This window comes from Perca flavescens, chromosome 9, assembly GCF_004354835.1.
Source record: "Perca flavescens isolate YP-PL-M2 chromosome 9, PFLA_1.0, whole genome shotgun sequence".
Taxonomy (NCBI): domain Eukaryota; kingdom Metazoa; phylum Chordata; class Actinopteri; order Perciformes; family Percidae; genus Perca; species Perca flavescens.
Genome location: NC_041339.1, coordinates 6,519,591 through 6,542,977, shown reverse-complemented (window position 1 = coordinate 6,542,977; position 23,387 = coordinate 6,519,591). Strand labels below are relative to the sequence as shown.

Below are 23,387 nucleotides of genomic sequence, written 5' to 3'. Positions count from 1 at the left end.
CCCCCGATTGCGATTAGGATATTGCACTAGTCCATATTGCAATTTCGCTAAAATTGTGATTAATTGTGGAGCCCTAATTGATTATGCTTTTGTTTTTTATTTTACAATGCCATTTTCCACAACAACCGTTTTGTTTCATAAATGTGACATTTCATCACAAAGTCTGTCGATCAAGACAAACACAGCGGAGCCAGTTATGTCATCGGAGTTCCACTTTAAATGGACTATCAAGCTGTGCAAAATCACCATGCAAAAAAACAATCAAAAAAAAAAAAAAAAGGTACCAACCTTAAACTCCAGTTCCATGGCGGTGACGCTCTCTCCGGGAGGGACCTGGGTGAGTTTCTGGATGTGGGCATACAGGTTTCGGGCAGGGACTTCTGTGTTGCCACATGTTGCAGCTTCCAGCAGGGCCTCGTGGATGAATATGTACTGATCCTCTGTTTGCACCATGTAGTTCCTCTGAGCTCGCATACATGTCACGTGGCCGTAAATGTCCACCGACTTCTCGTGTTTCATCCTCTCCAGCATGGCTTCGATCACAATGAGGCAGCCTGTTCGGCCCACACCGGCACTGACAGAGCACACAGACAAAACGCAGTTGACACAATAGTTTATTGGCATTTGTTGTTACCAGCTGGTATTGTTTTCACCTTGTGTGTGTGTGTGTGTATATGTGTGTGTTTGTGTGTGTGTGTGAAGGGTTTCCCACCAGGCCTAATCCACCAGGCCTAATCCACTGGGGAAAAAATGTGAATGCATTTTTAAGACGTTTATTAAACTAGTTGCAGTGGGGCGGCTCGGTTAGAAACTTGGACATAGTCATATTTCAAATATCCAGTTAGCTTTAAGGACTGACTTAATGTAGATCCCTATGGAATCTGTCTCATAGCTTTTTTTTTTATTCTCAATTTCGCGATTCCGTCCATGATTCTGTTATCCAAAAACGATTTGGCTCTACATGAATGCTGCCATCAGTCTGTGACTGGCCGCCGCACCAGGCCTAACAATTTTTCTGGTGTGTGTGTGTGTGTCATCATCGCAGAATGTGGTCCTTGAGACACCTACTGTAGCAGATGTACCACAGAGGCAGTTTTAAAGTACTTTGCCAGGTGTTAATATTTCTATCTGTCTCTCTGTAGAAAGATGCAAGATGCAGATACAGAACTTTACAGATGTGTAGTTGAGATCAAAATGAAAGCCGAGTTTGAAGATGGGCGGCGGAGGTAGGTGGCAAGGAGGTGCAAAAGGGCCTTAGCCCCAGAATTTTACGGCCCTGGCTCAATTTGGCGTCACAACTGGTGTAATCCCATTGCAAGATGGCTTCTAGTTGCCTTGGCAACAACTATTCTTTCTGGGGTTCGTATTCTCATAAAATACATATAGGTCAAATCCTGTAGGTGTCACTGTAGGTGTCCATAGTGACCACTGTTCAGCAAAATCAACATAGACTCACTCAAAGACCATTTATCGAAACCCATTGCCTATCGGTCTGACAAAGATTTAGCCTCTAAGGGGAGCGGCCAATATTTTTCGGAACTTTAGCAAGCCGATATCCAGACCAGACTTGGAGTTGAGAGACGAAAAGAAAAAGCTAATAAAAGGCTAAACCGTTGTCGGAGGATAGCCGATGGGTTCTTAGATTGCATTTCAGCCAATGCGTTGCGCCTCTTGTTTATCTGCATGCAACCGAAGCCCGATCAAACGTGATTAGTACTACTCAGAATACAAACGGAAACCCGAACACAGACGGGCATTGGATATAAGCAATAGCTATGAATGCTGTGATGCTGTACACTTGAGATTTGTTGCACAAATGTCTATGTAGCAGCATCCATCCCTATTCAAAAAGAAACGCTTCAGAAACCAAAATCTTGTCCCATTGCCTACAGATGCTGCATTCATATGCAGATATCTGTTAAAAGAGATCAGTAATTTGTCTACTGTGCTTATATTTTGCTTATAAATTTAGCAACACTTGGGTGCTAGTGAAAGAATCACGACAAAGAAACGTTAACCATGCCAGACACATGTTGTGTAGAAGACACCAGTGTATTGCCTCAGCGCTTCAATATGGCGTGCTGTGCTAGATTGCGAACATTGTGACCTCACTACAAAGAATAAGTGATGTGAAGGTCTGTTAAACAGCAGGGAAGGAGCGATCTGCCCAAAGAAAACTGGACTGGATTTTCAGATCTTTGCCCTTTCTGTTCTTTTGATACATGTGGTATAAAGCCCCACAGACCAGCTGGGCTAGAGCACATGAGAACTTTCAAAGATCTCTGGGTAGTTCTCGGTTTTGTTTTGACATAATGCAATTACTGATAACATTACTGTTTATATCTCAAGGCCAATGACTGTACACACTGGAAGGCAGGGTGATTTGCCTATCTTTGTAGTCTCAGAGCAATGAATCATATATAAATAGGAATAATGGCGCACACTTTCAGACAGTCTCTTCTAAAAATGCTTTCATGATACTAATTCTATGCACACACACATTTGATTTACCATTTGAAATCACTGTTCCATTATCTTTAATGTGACTATTATTGCCACTGTTCATCACATCCCCAACCGGCCCCGTCAGACACTGGGTTCAATTCCCACTGTGATACATCAACCAATGTGTCCCTGAGCAAGACACTTTACCCATAGTTTCTCCAGTGGCATGTGACCTCTGACATATATATATAGCAATAAGTTGCTTTGGGTAAAAATGACATGTAACATATGTGTTTTTCAAATGTATCTGGATGAGCTGTGTTATACTGATTAACTCACTTTGCAATGGCCTTGCTTTGTAAGTTATTGTGTGCTTTTTTAACATGCTTCCTACTAAAGTCATTTAGGTCCAACGGTTGATTCACACAGGATGATGCAAAATGACACCACTGAGTGCTTGAGTTGGATGACACCAAGAAAGTGAAATACAGGACACGTGTTTAGTTCAGGGGGTTAGGGTTAAATTCCCTGTGAACCACAGGTGAACTCATGATATAGGCACCTGTGATTTGTAGTGTTGCACTCAATTGTACACATGAAGGGTTTAAACCCCACCTACTCTCACAGCAGAAACACACCACATGAGGAAGCGCCACGAACAGCCGTGAAGCGTAGATTCCTGCCTGATCATGCACATAGCTATTCATAACAGACGCGTAGTTCTCTGAGCCGGTCAAAAAGTGGTCTTTCTCCTCCCCACTCTACAGAATGTCTTTCTCTCTCTCTCTCTCCCTGTGTGTGTGTTAATTTATCTGTCTGTCCCTCCGATGGTCTCTCTCTCCGTGTGCCTGATCGCGTGTCTCGCTGTAGACACAGCTGAGAAGTCAATCACCATAAAACTGGGTGTTTTATTTTGAAATTTGTTTTATTTTGTATCAGGCTGCACTGGTGGCCTTCCTGTATGCGATTACCTGCCTGGCTTAACACATTCGCTCGCAGAAGAAATAGAGGAGACGCGGAAACGTTTGCTGCGGGCCACACCTCAACACACTTGGGTGTTACTGTGTAATGGGCCTTGATAGTTGATTTGCCTGTTTCACAAAGTTAAACTAATTGTTGGACGCCAATGGAAAGGGGATTTCAGACTATGCTAGATGTTCCCACACACTTTTCTTTGAATCATACTGGCTGCCTTTGTATTGATGTAAAAGCCCTACCACACCAACCTGGCGTCAACTAGTGCCGACGAAGGCCAACTGTTGCGTCTCGGCAAAAAAATTGGACTTGAACACACCACAAAGAGTAGCACGCACGTTCTGCGCCTGTGTGAGAGGAAATAATTGGCCGCCCGTCGGCCTAGTGTTTTAGGACCTTAAGAGGTAGCTTACCTGCAGTGGACCACCATGGGTCCAGCGTCTGGAGGATTACAGGCCTTGACTCTGCGTAGAAAGGCCAGTGTTGGGGTGGGATACTCAGGCACTCCATGGTCAGGCCAGGCCATAAACTGGAACTGTCGAACCTCTCTCTTCTCACTCGAGCCATTCTGTTAGAGCACAGATACACACATTTTGTCATGTATAAAAATGTAATTCGACACACTTAAAAATTCATGATTAGAGACATCATACCTTGAAAGCCACGCCCACGGGGGTAACTCTCCGCTCTTTATTGATTTGTATTGCGTTTAAGGTTTCCTCCTCGTTAATTTTGTCTCCTAGCAAACAACTGAAAAAGGCCTAAAGGCTGCTGTGTGGTGATACAACAACTAATAACCCATGTGTTAAGTTTTTATAAGCTCCCAACTCTGAAAAACTGACAAAAGACAAAAGTGGAAACAGACGTGAGGAATCCGCAGGTAGAATGGACAGTGGGATCCTGACACTAAGCTAACGTTATGTCTACGTGTGCAGCAAACATTTTGTTACCAAAAATAAATATCCAAATGTCAGTTTTAGCCTGTCTGTAAATTAAGCTAACACACGTAACGTCGGACATATCGTTGGGTTATGGGTTCTTAACATTGTTGGTAGTGACTATCACCACGCAGCAGCTTTTTGCCATTTTTCTCGTTTGCTTACAGGTGGAATTGATGAGGAGGCACCAAGCAAGCAATACAAGTCAATGGAGAGCGGAGAGTTGTTTTCCTCCCTGGTGGGGGCGGGACCTAAATGTGCTCTATCTCTATGTACTGTAGCGAGCGAAAGAGCGCGAGCTGTACCCTTCATGCCGTTTGGCGTTGGAACAGTTAATCCTTCCATTTTGGTTAGATGCATCACAGTAACTAATTGATGAATCAATCACAATGAAATGTACTAAAACAAATATATGTGTGATGCAAAAAGAATTATAATTTTGTCCGGTAAAAAATATGCTTTGCTGCTGGATTTTATCATCTACCAATCCCCTTGGCCGGTGGGTCAAAAAGTAAAAGTATGCATTCTGAGCAGCACGCAAAAGCATGAATAAAATCCTTTCCAAAGAGTCATTGAATGATAACATTCTGCACTGAGTAAACTGGTATAGCACTATCAATGGCAAACCATTTATCATCAAATCTACAGCAAAGGCATTGTAACTTTTATTCATAACTCTCAGGAAGCCACAGTTTTCACATTTTCCTCACTCAAGTGTATTTGTCTACGTAAACACAGTGTCCATATAGAGTTCCCACCTTATAGAGGGCAAATGTGCGTATGCTGTACGTAGCCAGCTCCACAGTGTCCAGCATGGTCACCTGGATCATCCCGTATGTCTCTGTGCCTCGACTGGGCCAGTACTGGTCACATTTCACCTGCACACAGACACACACCAAAGTGTTATTGTTGAAGGTAAAAACATAAAGTACAACATTTGAATATGGCAACCAAGTCAAGGAAATATTGTTATTATGTTCATGATACATTTTTTGTTTTGCTTTATTACTTTGTGATTCAAAGAATAAAAGGATCAAAACTGATGCAGCAGAACCCAACCTTATTTCTTGTCAAAACCTGGCACCTACATTACCCACAATGCAACTCGACTGCTGGTTTGAGGTTTGGATGTGCTATGTTAGGAGCAGCTAATGTAGCCTGGAGCTTTTAGCCTGCAGCAGAGAACTGGTTTAAAGAGTCAAAGTACAGGTTTAGTAAGGCGGTGAGAGATGCTAAAAAACTGTACTCTGAGAAACTCCAACAGCAGTTTTTAGCTAAAAACTCTGCTTCTGTCTGGAAAGGGCTCAGACAGATCACCAACTACAAGCCAAAGCCCCCCACCAACCCACTCCTAGACCCCCTGCAAGTTTGCCTATAGAGCCAACAGGTCTGTCGACGACCCAGTCAACATGGCTCTTCATTTCAACCTTTGGCACCTGGACTACTCCGGACCCTACGCCAGGATCCTGTTTGTGGACTTAAGCTCTGCTTTCAACACCGTCCTCCCTGCTCTGCTACAGGACAAGCTGACCCAGCTGCATGTTCCTAACTCCACCTGCAGGTGGATCACAGACTTCCTCTCTGACCGGAAGCAGCGCATGAAGCTGGGGAAACACGTCTCCAATTTTCTAACCATCGGCACCGGTTCCCCTCAAGGCTGCATCCTTTTCCCTCTGCTCTTCTCCCTGTACACTAACAGTTGCACCTCCAGTCACCAGTCACCAGTCACCAGTCCGTCAAGCTCCTGATGTTCGTGGACAACACCACCCTCATTGGACTCATCTCTGTTGTCTGCCTACAGGCGGGACATTGACCACCTGGTGACCTGGTGCAGTCAGAACAACTTGGAGCTAAATGCTCTCAAGACAGTGGAGATGGAAGTTCGTGAAATGGTCACGTCATTTTTTATGTATTGATTCGTGTACACTGACACGTTTATCTCATTTTGTTTTTCGTGATGGTCAGCACGTTTTTTTAAACTAATGTATTTCAATGGGAAGCATCTTTCATGATCACAGCACGATTCTTTCTGTCAGTCAAGAGTGAAATGAACACGATTACTGAAAATTCATTGGGCCCATGGAGGTTATGTTTAGGAAAAGCAGAACGGGGAAAGGAAATGTGACACGCGGGACACAAAGTCCTGTGTTGTTTGACCCATCCACCACCCCAACCACTCTCCCTATGCGCTTTTTGGCTTTTCATACTACTCGCTACTGTAGTCACTCTTATTACATTAGTTTAAAAAACATTGCTGACCAAAAAAAATAAACGAGATAAACCGTGTCCGTATACACAAATCAATAGATTAAATTACGTGACCATTTCACGAACTGCCGTGAGACTGGGTTGGGAGTTTAGGAAGGGCGCAGGGGGTGACTCCAGAGTCAACATTGTCTTGTTCTTGTTCTTCCACTTCCTGGGCTCCATCATCTCCCAGGACCTCAAGTGGGAGCTGGACATCACGGCCCAAACTGAAAGGGATGCTTGTGAAGGAGGCATCAAACATGTTTAAACTATTCCAGGTAGTAGAATGTGTACAGTACACTTTGTGTGATTCCCATGTAGTGACATAAATGCATAATAAAAGTTGGCTTTTTAAGAAAATGTGCCGAAATGTCGGGCTATATACTTCTATTTTGCCATTTTTCAGTCTGGAAAAGTCATGTGATACAGCCTAACATCACACAGTGTGTCATCACCATGGATATACACACACAAGATCCCAGTATTAAATATCTGTACATGTAAAATTTTATGTGTCAAATGTAAAATTTGACTGTCTCTACATTTTTATTAGAATATACTTTTTGTTTCATATTGCTAAATAACCATACAAATAGATTTATAAAATGATATAAACCCATCCTAATATTGTGTTAATGTACATATAATGTTTATTGTGTTTTGTCTTATGCTTTGGCAACATTGTTATTGAAACATTCATGCCAATAAAGGTCCTTGAATTGAATTGATAAGGAACATGTTCAATATATGATCTATGGCCATCACATTCTGGAACTTGTCATGAAGAGTGCCATCTCACAGTGTGACACATTCTAAACCTTCCATGGCATTCTATGGTTCCATTTAGAATACAACCCTGGGTACTTACAGTCTGAACTCATTACCGACACATCTCTTTTTGTGACAGACCAAAACTTCTGTACTACAACAATAGAGCAATACTACTCTACACTGCAGTACTCCACTATTGCAACAAATACTTTTGTTCAGCGATCATGGCAACAATGTCGGCGACAGTCGTCTGCCCAACTCCTGGCGTACAGCTCGAGGACCGGAAAAAAGACCAACTGGAAACTCAAGAACAAATCAACCAGCTGGTCTCTGAAAATGCTGGCCTTGAGGAAGAGAAAAGGAAAATCCTGACGGCTCTACGTTCAGAGAGAACCATAAGGAAAAATTTCCAAAAGGAGAGTAAGATGAAGGAGAAGGAGAAAAATGAAGAGATTCACTCTCTCAGAGAAAGTTTGAAGGAAGAGAAGAACATCTCCCTGTCAGCCAAACTTCACTGGAGTGGTGAGTTCAACCGGGTCGTCGGGCTCTTGAAACAGGAGCAAGAGAGGAACAGAGAGACCCAGGAGAAGAAGATTAATGGTATATTATCAACCATACCAAACCACAATTTGATGGACAAGGACGCAAAGCTCCAAACTCTGGCAGAGGACAATGATAGGAAGTTGAGCCATGTCGTCCAGGAAAAGGATGATCTGATGAAGATGAAGACGGCTCTAGAAGTGAAGTATTTGGAGAGCGAAGCCAAGCTCACGGAGAAGGAAAGGCAGATCATCCAAAGGGAGGCAGAGTTTGAAACAAAACTCGCCACTCTGGAAGACCAAATGACGTGTGAGCTCGCTGCAAAAGAGGAGAGCTTTGAGAAACGGCATGAGCTGGAAAGAGAGAGCAGAGAGATGGAGTGGAACAACAAAGAGAGCCAAATGGAGAACGAAATCAAGCTCTTAAAAGAGAAAATCTCTGCTCTTCAGCTACAAAACCACAGCCTCCAGGAGCTCGAAAAGAACAGCAGAAGGATGAGGAGGAAGTGGATTAACAAAGAGAGCCAGATGGAGAACAAAATCAAGATCTTAAATAAGCAAAACTCTGATCTTCAGGTACATTACCACAGCCTCCAGGAGCTCGAAAAGAACAGCAGAAGGCTGGAGAAGGAGTGGAACAACAAAGAGAGCCAAATGGAGAACGAAATCAAGCTCTTAAAAGAGAAAATCTCTGCTGTTCAGGTACAAAACCACAGCCTCCAGGAGATCGAAAAGAACAGCAAAAGGATGGAGACGGAGGGGATTACCAAAGAGAGCCGAATGGAGAACAAAATCAAGATCCTAAAAGCAGAAAACTCTGAACTTCAGGTCAATCTCCTTAGCCTGCAGGAGCTGGCTCAAAAAACAGACAAGGAGAAGGCCAGAATGAAAAAGCAGGAAGAGAAGGCCAAGAAGACGGCAGAAAAGAGGCTGAGGAAGGAGAGGAAAGAGGAAGAGGAGCGAGAGAATAAACAGAAGGAGGAAAATAAGAAGCAAGAGAAGGAAGAACTGAAAAGACAGAAGAAGGAAAAAGAGGAGATGGAGAAAAAAGTCAAGAAAGAGAGGAAGGAGCAGGCGAAGAGAGAGAAGGAGGGATTGAAAAGACAGAAGAAATAAAAGGAGGCTAGAGTGACAGAAGAGGAGCAGAAGGAGAAGAGAGAGGATTAACATCATCAACCTTTCTCTCCTCCACTTCACCTCGATTCCCCTCTGCCTCCTTCCCCCCCTCTAAAACTGGGTGATCCAGTTACCTGCCACTTTTCAAAAACTAATGAAAAAATAATGTTGGTGTACTCCAGGTGATCTGGTTTTACTGCTACATTTCAATTATTAAAATATATATATATATTTTAAAATAAATCTCTTATCTGTGCATTTGTCTTTTGAAATGGGTTCAATAAAAACACACATCTACTGTGAAAACCTGACTGCAAATGTTTCACATATTTACCTTGTTTGATTGAACTGATCTTTCATTTTCACCTTAACACAACATGAAGTCATTCTGGAGTCTAAGGGCACGTTCACACCTTTAATTCTGTAGACTCGGTGCGATTCGGTGTTATAGTTGTAACATTGGTGCATGTTCATTTAGCGCTCACAGTGCACTTTGTCAAGTGCACCAAACACTGTAATCAAACGGTTGCTGGTCTATTAGACAGAATATACGGGTGCAGTGGCGTAACAAGCCAACACCGGGCCCCTATGCCGGATTATCAAGGCGGGGCCCCCCTACTACAGCACGTGATGATGGTGCAGTGTCCACGGGTAGGCTACCTCACTTTCTTTTTTGATACAGAGGAGTTATCAGCACTGTTTCTCCGCCATGTTTCATTCATAAAATAGTGGTGCCATGGTGGCAGGAATAACAAGGATACAACAAAGCACAGCGCTTTCAAGCCGGGGAGAGGAGTTCACTATGCAGCGAACACTTAGCACAATCTTTTTCCTAAACATAACTACCGTATTTTTCGGACTATAAGTCGCTCCGGAGTATAAGTCGCATCAGTCAAAAAATGTGTCATGAAGAGAAAAAAAATATATATAAGTCGCACCGGACTATAAGTCGCATTTATTTAGATTATAAATACAAGAGTTATTCAACTACACAATAGCACACAGAACAATACGCTGAATACGGTAGGTGTCCGGTATGTTAACGTAACACATTAACAGTTATTGAACTATACAATAGCACACAGAACAACTAGCTAGCAGGGCGTGGAGCATGGAGGTATTAAAAGGCGTGGAGACGAAGCTGCACCGTGAACGAGCCCCTCCCGACTCGTTCCTCCAGCTCTGGCCATCTTGCTTTCAGCCCACGATTAGCCGATTAGCTTTCTTTGTTTTCTTCATTGCAGTAAGAGTCACCTTTTCGCCAGTCTCCCTCATAAGTTTCTCCCTCATTTCAAACTCTCTTTCTGCTGCTCGATTACCGTTTTCGGCTGCATATTTCACTACTTGCAGTTTGTTATCTCTTTTCTTTCTCAGTTGTCTTTACGAGGAGCGTTCTAGTTGTCACAAGCCTAGAGCGCCCTCTCGCGGCTGTAGACGGTGATGTTTTCATGTAAAAACATGTTAAATTATATATATTTTGATATATAGGTCGCACCTGACTATAAGTCGCAGGACCAGCCAAAGTAGGAAAAAAAGTGCGACTTATAGTCCGGAAAATACGGTAGTCGTTTTGGTGCCTAAACTTAACTGTCATCGCCAAATGATGCTCACTTTTTCTGGCTAAACTCCACTACCACGGCCCCTGAAAGGATTGTCATCTGGCGGTGCCTGTACCCGGCTCACAGTCATCTATTGGCGGCTAAACAACTGCCGCTGGTAGCTGGCGTCCTGGAGCTCTGTAGCAGCTAAATACAACCAGCAACTGCTGCTGGGATTTTATCGTTATATGGCACTATGTGTTCACATTACAGCGCTTTACTTAGTTTAAAATACTTCTGTTTTAGGTATATAATATATGGTCTAATGGTGAAGTATCATTGATCACTTTGAGGGGGGGGGATATGATACAAATATTTCAGTAGGATATATATATATATATATATATATATATATATAAAACTCCCCTTTTTATTGTATCTGCTCTTAAAAGACACTTCCTGAATGTACCTTTCTGAACACAGCAGACAGCAGACAAAAGGAAAAAACTAAAAAAGCAACTACCGTATTTTCCGGACTATAAGTCGCACTTTTTTTCCTACTTTGGCTGGTCCTGCGACTTATAGTCAGGTGCGACTTATATATCAAAATATATATAATTTAACATGTTTTTACATGTTTTACACATTACCGTCTACAGCCACGAGAGGGCGCTCTAGGCTTGCGACAACTAGAACGCTCCTCCTAAAGACAACTGAGAAAGAAAAGAGATAACAAACTGCAGGTAGTAAAATAGGCAGCCCCGAAAACGGTAATCGAGCAGCAGAAAGAGAGTTTGAAATGAGGAAGAAACTTATGAGGGAGACTGGCGAAAAGGTGACTCTTACTGCAATGAAGAAAACAAAGAAAGCTAATCGGCTAATCGTGGGCTGAAAGCAAGACGGCCAGAGCTGGAGGAACGAGTCGGGAGGGGCTCGTTCACGGTGCAGTTACGTCTCCACGCCTTTTAATACCTCCATGCTCCACGCCCTGCTAGCTAGTTGTTCTGGGTGTTATTGTATAGTTCAATAACTGTTAATGTGTTACGTTAACATACTGGACACCTACCGTATTCAGCGTATTGTTCTGTGTGCTATTGTGTAGTTGAATAACTCTTGTATTTATATTCTAAATAAATGCGACTTATAGTCCGGTGCGACTTATATATGTTTTTTTCCTCTTCATGACGCACTTTTTGACTGATGCGACTTATACTCCGGAGCGACTTATAGTCCGAAAAAATACGGTAACAGGAAATAAGGTAATAATCATTTATGGTCTGTCTCTGCACTGATGCTGAATCGTCCAGGTCTGCATCGCGATGCAATGATTCATTTCAACACCCCTACTGTGTGTTCTCCTATCCACCTATAAAGACTTCACTTCACCACTGGCCATGTGTATGTTAAAAGAGTTCATGATTGCTGTAATCAGGATAGCTTCATAGTGTGACTGGTACAGTAAGAAATTGGGGATAAAATCCACAGTCATTACGTGCAAAAATGTATTCAAAAGTTCAGCCAAAGCTAATATGAGGCCTCAGCAAGCTGAAATGCCTTGCCTGTAGAAACCTTGACAGACCAGCTGATTGACTGTGATTACTGCTCATGCTGACACCAGTTATCACTGCAGTTCTTATACAAGATTGATTTTTCCATTTCATATATTTCACACTTCAACCTGCTTGTAGCTTGTGGCTATCATTCAAGTGCAGGTTTGCCAGGTGGGTGAGGATTACATCTACAACATGAGAGTGGTTGCTTTAAGGCAGCAGTAGTAACAATAGTTGTTAAGTTGTAGTAGAGATTTTATTGATTTTTAATAAGTGGAAAATGTGGCAGCTGTTTGTTTATGGTGTTGTAAATGATCAGCTATAGAAACCAGCACTGCAATGCTGGAACAATACCTGGATCCATGTCTTGTGTCAACACAGTGTGAGTGTCAGATAGTTGGTGCAAAATTGATTAAACACAACTAGAGATGTTCCGATACCATTGTTTTTTTCCCAATACCAATTCTGATACCTGAACTTGAGTGTTGGATGATACCATGTACCGATCCGATATCAGTGGGTTAAAAAATACACATACATATATATTTATATATTTATTTATATATGTATATATATATATATACATATATATATATATATATATATATATATATATATATATATATATATATATATATATATATATATATATTTGAACAACTGCACTATCCCTGTATGGATGTGATATGCTTTCTTTGTTGTACTGCCTGGCTCAGGTTAAACTCTTTGTGAAACATGAACAAAAAAACAGAGAATGGATGCCAAATAACTTTCTTTTATTATCTAGTTTGAAAGTCAGTCAGTACGGAAAAAGAACATAAATAAACTACTTAATAAATTGCGCGGTATTGGATCGGTGCATTAACTCCAGTACTATCCGACACCAACATTTTAGGCAGAATTAGAGGCTTTTCCAAAACTGGTATCGGAACATCTCTGAACACAATTTTATTTAGATATATGTAAGTTGCACAATATAAAACTAGTTTTTCACACATGGCCCTTCTCCAAGACAGGGCCCCAAGATAGCTAATAACACAAACCCTGTCTCTTTTTATATTGCAGTATATTGTTCATATTGTAACATATTGCTTATATTGTAGTATATTGTTCTTATGGCAAATGCTCAACAACACTGCAAGTAATCTAATTACGCAAACACTGCTGGAGTGCAGTGAACAAAACCTCAGAGTGAACCAGTTTTGTTTCCATGAAGGTCTGGGGTCCAGAGGCAGTTGCCCCCTTTTGCCCAGTTGGGAATCCAATCATACTTGTGTCAAGTCTGACCAGTTAACACTTCTAATGTTCTTGTTGCTGTTGTTGTAGCACTGTGGCTCCCCAAAGTATGAACCCAGGGTTTTTACTGCATAGAGGAATTTTTGGCGCCCCCCCCCCCCCAAGGAGGTTTTAGCCAGCTCTAAAGGAAAATCACCAGCACCAAAATGATAATTGAGAATAAAAATAGCAATTCATATCCTCTCTACATGTGTTTAGGAGTAATTTACCAAACAATTGTTAAACAAGCAGAACTAAAAATATGATAGCTAATCTCAGTTTTGTCTCAAGACTCAGGCTGTACCGGACTCTCCTGGTGATTTATTTAAATTTTAATATTCATTTTTTAACCAGTTTTGTTAATTGGGGTTTTATTTACTCAAGCATAATATAGGTCTTTGTTTATCAAGTTTTCAGAAACAACAGGTGAATGTATAGACTTCTGTCAAACAAGGTAAGACAGACTCTTTGACTTTACTGTGCGCGGACCGATCATGCCTACTGTCGTGCGTAGTCCCCCCAGAGGCCCATTCTGAGCCAGGAAAAACTCTGTGAACCCTTTTGATTTTAATGACCCCCATGAGCCTTTTTACATTATTAACTCCAATACTGGTAAGGATCTAAGAGGCTGGTCTTACTGATAGTTATCGTGGAATTTTGGATTGAAATTACAGCATTTCAATGGCATTGCTGAGATCAGTGGATTCCCTTGTGGGGGTAAAAGCTTGAGCATTGTTTCGAGCAAAGAATGTTACCTGTTAAAGCTTTAGTGCATAACTTTTTTATATTAATGAACGTCCGTTACATTCAAGCCATTGCCAAATGAGTTGATACAAAGATAATTAAAACGATGAGCTCCACACAACTCTCTCTGTATTTCTCAGTATGGCTATGTTCAGAAAATGGTATTGTCCGGCGACTTTCGCGCACAGAAAATCAAGGGTAGATAATCCTCTTCTGAAGAGTCCATCATGTTTTCTTAATCCTTGTGTCCTCCTTGGCTACTAGCAACGGCGTGGAGGAGGGTGGGGGTGGTGCGCGATCACGGAAGGCTTGTATCATGTGGACGTACTGACAGTTTTGTTGTCATTACATAGAATTCCTCATGCGGGCGACAGCAACTACGCACTATAGCTTTAACAAGACCCACAATTCACCAAGCTCTCAGGATCATGTATTTGGTTGGACACCCAAATGAATATCACTGGGCCATTTTCTGGAATGAAGTCACTATGGTGTTTTTTCATCCATAATATTTGTATTGTGGGGTGTACCTAACACTAGAGCATGGCGATATGGAGAAAATCAAATATCACCATATTTTTGACCAAATACATCAGTGTCAATATTGCGGTGATATTGTAGGGTTGACTTTTGGTGCTTTTACAAAATATTAACACAATGAGAGTTTTGATAAATAATCACCAATAATGTGGATACAATGACTAAGTAGGTAAAGGCAAATAATAAAACAGCTACAACAGTCTGGTAAACCTGGAAAAGACAAGACTTGTGTCATATCACCATATTACAATATTCAAAATTGAAAATAATAAATAATAATAAATTCAATATATTGCCCAGCCCTACCTAACACTGCTCTGCATTTTTGACAACTGCTCAAAAATGTAGACTTAAAAAATTAAAAAAGTTTAGATGAGGAGTTCTAAGTAATGACAACAACACTGTCGGTGCATCCACATGATACAAGCCTTCTGTGAGAGAGTTTTGTGGAGCTGATAGTGTTCCTTAGCTTTGTATGAATTAATTTGGCAATGGCTTAAATGTAACAGACATTAATATAAAAAACGTTACGCACTAAAGCTTTAAGAATTGTCTTCAAAAAGTAATCACATGACTTTTGAATAGCTGCATTAGGGACATGTACACTGTAATGCAAGAGTGCCTCACATCAGCAGAAACAGTGGACAAACTGGTTGTGTTTGGTTATCAGAGGCAGCCATTGCCTCGGCCACAGGTTAGATATCATCTAATATATGCTGCACCTCTGGTTGAACCACGGGCGGGTGTTATTGGCTCTGGCAGAGGGCTGATGGTCTCTGTCAGGAATAATAATGGTTCACTGCTGTGGCACTCAGTTCTGCCCCTTGGTTGTGGAATTATTAACAGTGTGAAACAGGGCTGCAATCATTACTCATATAACAACTGTCCCTGCCCTGGTAGCACTCATCTGCCATGTGACTGGCTGTGAAAGCCTCATACCTCATGTCCACCAGCGGGGTGATGCTGTTGCTGAGCCAAGCTCATCTGCACCACTACAGAGCAGATCAATTTACTGATGTATGGGACACTCTCGTTGTTGCATTTGTGTACCTAGGGCTGGGCAATAATTCAATATGATAATTTACGTCCTATTGTGTTAGAATGGACAGCCCTCATTCTGACAATAGTTGCTCAAAAATGATAACTTGTTAAACTTTTTAAATTAGCATCACTGGTCGGCCGGCGAGCTAGTGATCCCGGCAGCCACCAGCTGGCTGTCACGTCAGACTGGAGCTTATCAAGTCTGACAACATCGGAGCAAATCTGCAATTGGCCATCAATTTTCGTAAAAATGCCCATATTCAAACTCTGAACAGCTGATTTCTCGCATAAAAAAGTCTCTAAAGTGAATTTAGTGGTGAAATAGCTGAGGCAAATTGTATAATGATACAAATGATAAAATCATGGAGGAGGGTTTCCAGATATTGTAAATATTCAGTGCTTGAAATTCAATGGCTTTTAAATTTCAAAATCCGATGAAAAAGATTTACGTCGATAATTTATCGTCTTTCAATGGAATCATAACGTGATGAAATCATGTATAGAGATATGTTGATTTACAATTACGTTGTCTAAATTGATAATAACAAGCACATACTCTAAAAATCAGTTATGAAACATGTTTGTACATTGTCATCAGTCAGTACATAGCTGGCATTTTTTTTCTTTTTCTCTATAATTTCACTTGAAACTGGTGGTTTTTTTCTTGGTCAAAAATATCGTGATATTCTCCATATGGCCCAGCACCCCTATTTGCATTTTGTTATTGTTGTTAGAATGGACAGCCCTCATTCTGACAATAGTTGCTCCAAAATTATAACTTGTATATAACTGTAACTTTTTAAATTAGTAGTTACAGCAAGAGTTGCTGCTGCTGCTGCTGATGATCTATTTTTGTGAGTGTACATGGTGTTTCAATGGATAGAGTAGTGGTTAAGAACATTGCCAGCAACTGGGAGATCGGTGACTCAAATCCCTGAAGTAATGCTGTAGCAAAATATGTTTAGTTCTTTGGACAACAACACGATATTTGCTGAATTCTTAAAGTCTGTCACAATACGATTTTGATTTGATTCAATTCACGGTAGGGGTGGGGGAAAAAAGTATCGCGATATTTCTCGTGGCAATACTGTATCGATACACAGGCGCCAAGTATCGATCTTTTATTATTTAAATTGCACATCGGAATTTAACTTTTTGGTAGTATAATAATAAAATCAATTGCTTATTCAGTCCACCAGATGGCGCTGTTTGTTTTCTGGTGAGGTCAGTGGGGTGACTGTCAGCGTGCAGGAGGATGTAGATAAAATAAACATGGCAGCGTCAGAGAAAGAAATCAGAAATGCACCATCTGCGTTTAAATCAAGTGTTTGGACTTTTTTCGGATTTTTTTAACAAGGAGGGACAACTGAGATGGACATGAGACATGGGATTTGCAAGGAGTGTCGTATGCAAATAAAATACTCAGGGAATACCACAAACATGAGGGCTCATCTCACACGCCACCATCCAGAGTTAGCGTTAGCCGAGGACGGTAAAGCTAATGCTAAACCAGCTCCGCCAAAAAACCAACCAACACTGGACACACTTAGCTTCACAAAGCTACCTCCCAATTCAGAGCGAGCTAAGAAAATAACTCAAGCCATCGCCTACTTCATGTGCAAAGACCTGCGTCCATACAACGTTGTGGAAAATGAAGGATTTTGTCACTTGCTAAAAACACCGGAACCAAGGTACGTGACTCCGTCGCGCCGTTTTTGTACTCATTTTAATTGTAAAAAATACCTGTAGTAGCACAGCAGTGCATACCTTTTGGTATTACAGTCTAGTCCACCTTAATTAAAAATGCAAACAGTTCAGTTTGCCAGGTGTATACAACATTTATAACATATTCATTAAAGTGCTGGTTAGTTAGTCAGCTTGACAGTCACATTTTACAGCAATAAAATTCATGTGAGATGAACAGACAGATGTTGACAAAGTTTTCCTTTGGGGACATAATAATGAAGTTGGAAAAAAGGTAATAAATTGCAATATATTGCAGAATATCGCAATATGTTTAAAATCGCAATAATATCGTATCGTGACCTAAGTATCGTGATAATATCGTATCGTGGTACCTCTGGTGATTCCCACCCCTAATTCACGGGCCTGCCATCGATATGAGACGATACATGAGCCCATTTAACACAGTTCCATTTATATTATATTAACTCAAAAAAGCAACTAAAACAAGATTGGACAAATTTATTACTGAGCTCTTTCAGACATTTAAATTATAAATATAAAGTGGGATTCTAAAATAAAGGGGTGATATGTATAGATATTTAGAGATTTCACCTTGCATCGATAATATTGGATCGTGGATCATTGAATTGAAATATCGATGCAGATCCATGTATTGTTACACCGCTAATTAATTCTACGCAGGACTTGCTCTATTTATTTATGTCCTCATTAAAAACATGTTGTGCCTCTCCTTTGATAAATGCAAGGCTAATCGTCATGAGAGTATTATTTTGATTATTTCTCAACATGAGAGGCTCACCCGTGACTTCTCCTCCAGACGGGTCATCATAATGATGGTGCAGGTCCTCTGCTCCCACACCATCCTCCAGAAGTCACTCAGTGTCTCCGGCAGTGGCCCCTGTGTGGCAATGTAAGCATTCTGCTTCCTGTAGCCATCAATGTAGTTGGCGTTGATGTAGTCGCTACCTGGAACTCCTGCAGGGAGGAACAAGTTGGACAAAGGTAGCAAGCAAATTAATAGAGTTGCCAATCAGAAAACAGCGGGGCCTCGCACTAAAATAGCATGAAATACATTTACAGTATATGACGGGAAATCAAAAATGAAAGTTTGTCTCATTATATTAGATTGTTTAAACCCTTGTGTTGTCTTCCAGTCGACTGTGCACTTGTTAAACAACTATTTTCTGATGTTTTTTATACTTTTTGCGACACTTTTGTCTTTTTTTTTCCTACGTTTTTGATGCTTTTTTACCCTAACACCAGTACATACACCAATAACACCAACTTATTACCACTAGATTGGCACCTATTTTTGGAATCCATGGACAATAAACCTCATATGTAGGAAATCTTACCTAATTTTTTCGTTTAAAAAAAGCAGAAATTATGAATTATTCAGACTAATATAAGAGGAACGTATGTTGGTAGATAATCAGAGACGTGTGTATGTCAAAGTTAATTGCATGTTAATGTTAATTAATAAATGTTAATAGCATTTGAAACCATTTCAATTTGTTTTCAAATGCTATTAAATTGAATAAAACACCCCAAATTGAATGAAAGTAGTGATCATTAATTGTACGTGCGAAGAGCGTTGTATGGAATCCATGTATTTTTGGGGTAATTTTTTATAAAAAACAACAAACATATTGCTGATATCGAAATTTTGAAAATGGGTCAAATTCAACCCAAAGACAACAGCAGGGTTAAATAAAGGTCGGGTTCTCTTGGCAGTTGAGGTAAATCAAGGCCCCGACCACTATGTGAGAATTATATTATATTATATGTGTATATTTAAGTTATGGTTCTAATAGTTGTAATAGTTGTAATAATGTTTACTTCATTGGGCAATAAAGACAGCTTTTTGTTAACAAAGAAAGTGTTTCTGAACGTCAATGACATTCAAAACAGTGATAACTGAAGCAGATATACAACACACCATGCAATGTGTATACAAATATTTATTGCAAACAGACCTAAGTATGTATGATGATGTAACCAAGTGGTGTCTCATTTCATAGGAGTATGTTTTCACCCATACCCCTTACCACTCGGTTTTGAGGGACAAGGGCTAGGGGTAAGATGAAGGGGTAAGGGGAAGGGGTAAGATGAGAAATGAGATTCAGCCTTCCAGTAAAGTGGCCTCTCTTGAGATGTCTGAGTGTCTCTTACCATCCACAGGTGTGAGGATGACCCTGGAGTGGTCGTAGGCAATAACATTTGCATAGCGGTTCTTTGGCTTGTTGACTTCAAGGTTGGAGTGCTCCCAGGTGAACTGCTGTCCTGGATCAATAGACTGACACACAGAAGGGGGGAGAGAGAGAGAGAGAGAGAGAGAGAGAGAGAAGGTAACCATTTATTACAACAGTGCCTATATTCTTTTCTGTTTTTTAAAGCCTGTCAGAGCTTGGAGCGAAGAGTCCAGACCAATAAATGTGACACAGAAACTAATTCATCATCCCTTCCCCAGCCTGTGGCTCTATAATACTGAAAAGCCCTGGATGATCTTTAAGCCCCCCTGGATACACACACAGGGCCGTTTGGTCCTAAAATCCCTTCCAGCCTTTCACCTACCAGCTCAGTGCCTGGTATTAACAAAGAACAGATCCAGCGAGGAAGGGAAGCACTATTTTCCCAAAGGTTTTGGGAAAATAGTCGTTGGATGTATGTTTCCCAGTAGCATACATTAGGTTGAGAGATGGTGGACTATGTCATGAGTCAACAGATAAGGACTTGTGGTAGATTTTATTTCTCAATACAGCCAAAAGTGACAGGGGATAAAATAGTGATAATCAGTTGAGATTGGGTCGCTGAATTCAAACATGGACTAGCACTCTTTGGGAAGCACCCTCATGGAGTACAGCTGTGGAGAGGTAAATATGTCTCGTATCAGAGGGTAGAATTAAACAACTAATATTGTCATTGTCATATGGTTTGGAGGACTTGTTGGGTTATTTACATAGTCATTTTGTAACTATTCTACACTTATTGTTTCTTTGCTTCGATAACTCATACTACTTTTATTTGAGTCTCTTCTCCATATCTAGAGCAATGCTTTAGTACAACAGACAGCCCAAACTGCAGAAGTTCTTATTTTTTCTCATTTTTTAGGTTTCTACACAAAGAAACATGAACAGATGGTGAGATATTCTTCTATTAATAGTTTTTTCTACTTATTTGTTTGTACTCTTGTGAATTAAATCATTGCAGTATGCGAGATGGAAAGCCACGCCTGTGTTCCAGTGATGGTAGAGTGTGTCTTGATAAGAGCTGGACAGGTTTTCACTATGCTGCCTGATGATTGGTGTTGGGAACCGAGCAGCGTGATAAAACACTATTGGCGCTTTTCGATTACAAGGTACCTGCTCGACTCACCTCGACTCTACTTGCCTTTTTTGGTTTTCCATCAGGAAAAAAATTACCTGGTACCTGCTAACAGGTACTTTTTTTAGTACCAGCTCAGTCGAGGTTCCACGCGAGCTGAGGCGATACCAAAAGGTGACGTGAAAGCGACAGAGGGGGGTGTCCTGTACTAAAATCTGCAATGGAAAACGGACGCGCAGTGCGTCAAGTCGAGGCGAGTAGAGTCGAGGCGAGTCGAGCAGATACCATGTAATGGAAAAACGCCATATCTTTAAACAAAGAGATCGCATAGAATGTGACCTCTGAGACAAAGGAAACCACATGGCTCACATGTGGCCTGAGCGCCCTTTTCAAACAAAGAGAACGCGGCCTCCATGCAACTGTAAAAACCTACAAATTCACACTTCCATAGGAAAAGATGGCCAGAGGTCTAAAAACGACAGAGGTTGTAGTTCACACCTACATGTCACCTTCAAGAACTCTGATTCCCGATTGGCAAGGGTCCCTGAACGCAGCAGCGGTGACCGGGGATATAAATACTCTGGTGACCCTCTTTTCATTGTTTCTCACTGCAACACCCTCGAGTTGCTAAAGAGGACAAACATCGGTCACTCAATGCAACGGCAAGTTGCTAAAGAGGACAATCCGTTGCTCTCCATTGCATCCGTGCTAAATTGGAAGCACAGTGGTACAAATAGTTTCATTTTTCTGGACTATTTTTGGATCCTGTTGAAATACATGCGCGTCAGTGTTTCATCTCTGCAGAAGAGACAACGAGAAATCGGACAACGTGGAAACCACTTTTCTTCTCAAGTCGACTGAACTGGTTTTTCACTGCCTTTGGAGAGAAACCAGGGTTTTCCCTTGAATCACTGACGAGTGAGATGGCTCCGTTTTGTTTACCGAGTCCAATTTATTGCTGTGAATGTACTGGATCACGGTACTTGTTGATATTTGGTGTTTGATACTGTAGCTTATATTGAAACTGTAATCAGTCCTTCCAGAGTTTTTTTGTGATTGTTGCGGGCAAAAATCCTTGATTATGCGGCACGTTTTCATAAAAAATGCAATGGAATTTGTGGGATATTTATGCAATTTTATGCGATGAAATTGCGGGAACTTGCAAAAACTGCGGTTTGATGAAAAAGAGAAAAAAAAGTGATTTCCCCCAACAAACTGCTTTTCGATGATGTTCACGTTGCGTAATTACGTCACTTCATAACATTCCCATGGCAACAGGGGAAAATGGCTGCTCTTGTGTGAAGTAAACGCAACATTTTTCAACTTTCTGCTAAGATATATGTGACTTTTTTGCAACAAAATGCGGAAATTATGAAATCATGCAAGCCCTGCATATTTTGCGTGGAAATCGGCAATTTATGCAGCGAAAGTGCGGAGTATTTGAAAGAAATGCAGCCCCGCATAAATATGCGGACTTTGGCTGATTATGCATTGAATTATGCAACCGCATAATCACGTTTTTCTAGAGGGACTGTGTAATGCTACACTGCTGTCTCCCGCCGCGGAGACGTTAGTAACTGTAAAAGCGAGATAATAAACTTTCCGTTCGTCACTCGAAACACGGCACCGCGACGTAACGAGAACGTTACCTCGTGGCCCCGTGTTGGACAAAAGGATCGGTTATTGCCGCATCAAGAAGTCAGCTGTTGGCCCACAAGAGGCTGAGTAATAAACATTCCCCTCCTTAGACAACTTCTCAGACCCCTGCTGTAACATCAAGTTAGGTCAGAGTCCTGAGTGAACGAGAAGATTGGTTATTATCACTTCCTTGAAAATCAAGATTCCAAGTGTCTTTCTTCCTCTGAAGTGTGCTTTTCTGTCCTCTTTACACACTAACCTAACACACACACACGCACACACATACACATACACATCAGCTGACGGCCACCCCACAGTCACATGGTATTGCAAAAAAGTTTGTGTATTTACTCGAGTAGCCATTTTGTGCCTTGCGCTAAAACTACAAAGAGCCTTAAATCTCAGTGTTTCATCCGCCATCTTGATCTCGCGTGGCTTAGCTACCCACGTGATCTTGTGATCTCCCCCTCTCTCCCTTTTTCTCTCACACACACACACACACACACACACACACACACACACACACACACACACACACACACACACACACACACACCACGTTTGTTTGTTTTTACCTATGCTGTAGTTGTACCACGTAAATAGGTTCATTGATTGAAGAACTATTGATTGAAAATTGATAATTTGGAAGTTAAATAAATTCTATTATACTTTAAAGAGCAGTTGTTTGTGATTATTTGTGTATATGTTGTAGTAACAGCTGGCTGAACAGAATTTCACCCTTCCCGTTCACTTTATAAATATGAGATAAACTAATTAAATGAATGAATGAATGAATGAATTAATCTGTATTTTCAAAAAGAACACCACCTATGAGACTGTTTTCACAGTTCAGGTATTGGTCCCTGATTCCAGGGTGGTGCTCCGTTTTGATTGTTTGTCAACTTGATAAAGTTATTAATACACATATTCATAACTTTATAAATACTGATAAAACATCCTCAATAAATTGCTAATAATTAAATCTTTACCTTCCTAATC

General features: G+C 41.0%; 1 protein-coding gene across 12 annotated transcripts in view; it reads right to left on the bottom strand.

Moving 5' to 3' along the window:
* Nucleotides 1–23,387, bottom strand: part of ptprfa (protein tyrosine phosphatase receptor type Fa) — a 404,110-nt gene that overhangs the window by 17,765 nt on the left and 362,958 nt on the right. For all 12 annotated transcript variants that reach the window (XM_028586901.1, XM_028586900.1, XM_028586904.1 and 9 more), the window contains 5 exons: nt 19,599–19,722; nt 18,226–18,401; nt 5,117–5,236; nt 3,834–3,988; nt 289–574 (listed from right to left, as the gene is read on the bottom strand). In XM_028586901.1, the coding sequence (XP_028442702.1) occupies nt 289–574; nt 3,834–3,988; nt 5,117–5,236; nt 18,226–18,401; nt 19,599–19,722 (861 nt within the window). The remainder of the gene's footprint in view (nt 1–288; nt 575–3,833; nt 3,989–5,116; nt 5,237–18,225; nt 18,402–19,598; nt 19,723–23,387) is intronic.